The 1548-nt window shown below is 32.8% G+C and overlaps 1 protein-coding gene across 1 annotated transcript in view; it reads left to right on the top strand.

Moving 5' to 3' along the window:
- Positions 1-1072, top strand: part of LOC106463240 (transcription factor RFX3-like) — a gene marked incomplete at its 3' end in the record, with an annotated part of 56742 nt that extends 55670 nt beyond the window's left edge. The window contains exon 13 of the mRNA XM_022390685.1: positions 926-1072. Coding sequence (XP_022246393.1) covers positions 926-1072 — 147 coding nt within the window. The remainder of the gene's footprint in view (positions 1-925) is intronic.
- Between the last annotated feature and the right edge of the window lie 476 nt (positions 1073-1548).

Here is a 1548-nt window from a genome sequence, read left to right as displayed (position 1 = left end):
GGGTTTCTCCACTAAAAAACCTTCCTCTTCAGGAACAGGGCATAGTTTTCTTGATACTTGTTTATGTCACCATCCGTATCCCATTGCTGGCTTCGTTGGTTTAATACACCATTACTGCTTACAGAATCATCCTCCCTAGGACTAAACTGAAGGGATTTATGGGTGAACAAGTAACCTGTTGAGAAGAATTCCATCTTTGTAAGTGTCCAATAGGTCCGGTTTTTCTATACCTTTGGTCCAATTTACTCATTCTCCCTCAAATCCAGTTCTTCAAACTATTTTCTGGTTCTGGATTATACTTTGACGATGCTAGGGAACATACTTCTTGTAATCTAGATTATTGTCTTCTTTCTTGTATTTTTATGTTTCTTTTTCATGTTGATCGGTTTTTATCCCCTTTACAATTCATTATCATTCTGGCCTTCGGTATTTCAGAACTAAGTGTACCTGTTTTGAATTTTGCATTTTTAGAATTAAAAGGAATTTTAAACAGGTACTTACTTCTGACAAACTTTCCCTCCCACCTTCACAACCTGGCACTTTCAATAAAATCTATATTCTGGTGGGAAAACAGAGCTTATTGAAGATCCTCTGACACTTGCACAATAAGTAATGGAAGGTGGAAGAGTGTAGAAGTGTGGGTAATGCATAAAGTCATTCAGAAATTTGTACTCACATATTTTGTTGACAACATGAGTTTATATTCATCAAGGAAAAGCTTTCAGTATTTTAGAGGTACGTACCTGTTCGGAGTTCATTTTATCTATAAACATGTAAACGTTTTATGTGCAGTTTAGAAAATCTGGCTTCAGTTAACTTAGAAAAACATTTTAGTTACAAGTCTGTATAAGTGTGATGTAGCATTGCTCTGAATTGATCTTGCTTAAAATAAAAGAGAAATAATTATTTTTTTTGCTTTCTTTAGCAATAATGAGAAGACTCTGAATAAAAATAGTCTTTATAAGCTGTGTCTCTGTGAAGAAATACAAAAGCTAGTGAGAAAAGTAGACTACCAATTTTATCAGAACCTCGTTGATGTCCTCATTCCCGACTGTACTCCGACCAATTCCAAGTAGGTAATCTTTTGTTATGTATACTTTTTGACTAGACAGAATAAACTTTTGTGCATAGTTCTTTGTTTTATTATTCTGTCATTTCTTGTGTATTATTAGTGTTCTCTAAGAGGAACAAGGTCTCTGTCAACCCATTTGTAACTGCTATTCTAGCAACACTTGTAACTAGTACTCCATCACCCCATTTGTAACCATTTAACTGTCACTCCATCACCTCATTTATAACTATTATTTTATCAACACAAATGTAACTAGTACTCTATAATCCAATTTATAACTATTATTTTATCAACACACTTGTAACTAGTACTCCATAATACAATTTGTAACTATTATTTTATCAACACACTTGTAACTAGTACTCCATAATACAATTTGTAACTATTATTTTATCAACACACTTGTAACTAGTACTCTATAATACAATTTGTAACTATTATTTTATCAACACACTTGTAACTAGTACTCTATAATA

The sequence above is a fragment of the Limulus polyphemus genome, unplaced genomic scaffold (assembly GCF_000517525.1).
Source record: "Limulus polyphemus unplaced genomic scaffold, Limulus_polyphemus-2.1.2 Scaffold1357, whole genome shotgun sequence".
Classification (NCBI taxonomy): domain Eukaryota; kingdom Metazoa; phylum Arthropoda; class Merostomata; order Xiphosura; family Limulidae; genus Limulus; species Limulus polyphemus.
Note: the sequence above shows the minus strand (reverse complement) of the source record. Positions and strands in the feature narration are given on the sequence as shown.